We start from the raw sequence: 2,556 nt of genomic DNA on the forward strand, positions 1-2,556 counted from the left end.
TTAATATGATACATATATAACCTCTTTTTTTTCATTTTATATAGTTTAAATTTATTTTTAAAAATAAAATATTATTTTTAAATAATATTCTAATATGTGCAACCTTATATAGTATTATTTTTTATTTTATTTTATTCAATCAATTTTAAGTGTATCGGTTTCTATTATCATTTGATTTAATAAAAAATTAATATTAATAAACAAATTCATTAAACACAACCGGCTAAATAACCCGTGTTCTGAAATCTTGATTTACATTTATCTTTTAATTTTATTTTTAATTATCATTAATAATATTTTTTTCATTTATTTACATATAAAAAAAAATATCAAACACATGGTCAAATTGCTAGTTAAAGACCCAAGCAAAGCAAATACCTAAAAAATATCCGACCACAGGATCAAATTGCTAGTTAAATACGCAAAGCAAATACCTTGATTTTTCTCTACTCTTTCAAGGCCAAGACACCTCCCTCCCTCTTTTAATTAAGACTCCAAGAGACTTTGTTTTTCCTTCTCCTCCTCTCTTTCATTCCTCCCCCTCCCTTCACTTCCCATTCTGGATACATCTATCGCCATGACAGACAGGGTCTACCCTTCTACTAAACCAGCCACAAATGGCACAGCAGCTACCAACCCCTCCTTTCCAGCCACAAATGGCACAGCAGCCACCAACCCCTCCTTTCCAGCCACCAAAGCCCAACTCTATGGTGCCACCCGCCCCACCTACCGCCCCCAACCCAACCGCAAACGCAGCCGCAGTTGCTGCTGTGCCTGTGTTTTATGGACTACAGCGGTCATCTTCATTCTCATAGTCCTTGCTGTCATAGCTGGAGCCATCATCTACGTCCTCTACCGACCCCACCGCCCCTCCTTCGACGTCTCCGGCCTCAGTATCTCCTCTCTCAACCTTACCTCAGCTTCCCATCTCACCACCAACATCAACCTCAACATCACCGCTAGAAACCCTAATAAAAAACTTGTCTACACATATAACCCCATCACCATATCTGTGACTACAGAAAGAGATGATATCGTTGTAGGCAGTGGTTCGCTACCCTCATTTGTGCATGGTACCAAGAACACAACCTTTTTGAGAGCCGCCATCACAAGCAGTGGCGTGCAACTGGATGATGTATCTGCTGGTAAGTTAAAGGCTGATTTGAAGAGCAAGAATGGTGTGGCTTTGAAGTTAGAGCTGGAGACTAAAGTGAAGGTCAAGATGGGAGGGTTAAAGACTCCAAAGGCTAGGATTAGGGTCACTTGTCAAGGGATTAAAGCCACTGTTCCATCTGGGAAAAAAGCAACAACAGCATCTGTGTCAAATGCAAAGTGCAAGGTTGATTTGAGGATCAAGATCTGGAAGTGGACTTTCTAACAAGGAAAGTATTTCAGAGAAGATATTGCTCTGCGGTTCATCAACGTTTTCTGGGTTTTGTTTTTAATTTTTGGCTTTCTTCTTTTCTTTTTAATTTGACATTTACAGATATTTTCTTTTCTTCAACTGTTGGTGAGAATAATTAATCATATATGTTTGTAAATGGAAGGGATAAAGTTTGGTGATTGCCTGTATTAGGAGAAAGAAATTTTATTTAATTTGTTATTATACAGATTTGAAAGATTTTAATTTGTTTGATTCTTGATGTTCATCTTGTTAATTAGTGATTGAAAAATCTAATCTTTCAAGTGGGAAGGAGAGGACCATCATATTTATGATGTAAAGTCATGTTAGGCCGTGTTTTTAGCTAGCTTAGTGGAAGCACAAGAGAATGCAGCTGTCCCTCAAGTCAACGTCGACGGACACCTTGTAGAAATTAAAGCCAACTCTTCTCTTCTTTTCTCTTTTCAACACTTAAAATTAATATAAATTGAATTTACCATTTAATCGTACAATGACATTTATTTATTTATTCATTTATTTTTAATATGAATATTCAGGCCAATTTACATCCACTCAATTAATTCTATGAATTTTAAAATTAAAATTAATAATCATGTAAATTTTCAGTGATTCTGAAATTTGTAAAACTCAAACGAACTAGTAATTTTTAAAAATCAAATCTAAAATCTAATCAAATTAAAATATACCTCTTAAAATTTAAAATTTACAATGTTATTTATTGACTCCACATAATGGATGGCTCTCCCGAAGGTGAATAAATTTTAAAAAAATACCCCATTGATAAACTTATTTATACATCCAATTTATAATCATATTCCGATTACATTTTTATTTATATCATATTATGTTCCGAATTATTTTTTGTCAAAATTTGTATATTATGGTTTTTTTTTCTTTTGAACATATTATCTTTGATTTTCAGTACTATTCTCATTATAATTATTTTACTATGGTATTTACGATTTTTTTGTTTTTGTGGGTGGGTGCATAATAAGAAATTTTGATATTTTGTATTGGCAGTGCACCGACAAAATGCTGCACTCTGTATATTTGATGTCATCATGTTCGGAAGTTTTTGTTTTTAAACCTCGTTTTTTTAAGTATTTTTTATTTAAAAAATAATGTTATTTTTTATATGTTTTTTTTTAATTTTA

The 2,556-nt window shown here is 33.1% G+C and overlaps 1 protein-coding gene across 1 annotated transcript; it reads left to right on the plus strand.

Moving 5' to 3' along the window:
• Nucleotides 1-262: 262 nt before the first annotated feature.
• On the plus strand, nucleotides 263-1,636 carry LOC18096820 (NDR1/HIN1-like protein 13). Its single transcript, XM_006385382.3, has one exon. It carries the CDS (start codon nucleotides 578-580, stop codon nucleotides 1,376-1,378), a length of 801 nt encoding a protein of 266 aa, XP_006385444.1. The 5' UTR covers nucleotides 263-577; the 3' UTR covers nucleotides 1,379-1,636.
• Nucleotides 1,637-2,556: the final 920 nt, after the last annotated feature.

The sequence above is a fragment of the Populus trichocarpa genome, chromosome 3 (genome assembly GCF_000002775.5).
Source record: "Populus trichocarpa isolate Nisqually-1 chromosome 3, P.trichocarpa_v4.1, whole genome shotgun sequence".
Classification (NCBI taxonomy): domain Eukaryota; kingdom Viridiplantae; phylum Streptophyta; class Magnoliopsida; order Malpighiales; family Salicaceae; genus Populus; species Populus trichocarpa.

Excerpts from the sequence above, each read along its gene's own strand:
- LOC18096820 (XM_006385382.3), top strand. The coding sequence starts at position 578 with ATGACAGACAGGGTCTACCCTTCTACTAAACCAGCCACAAATGGCACA.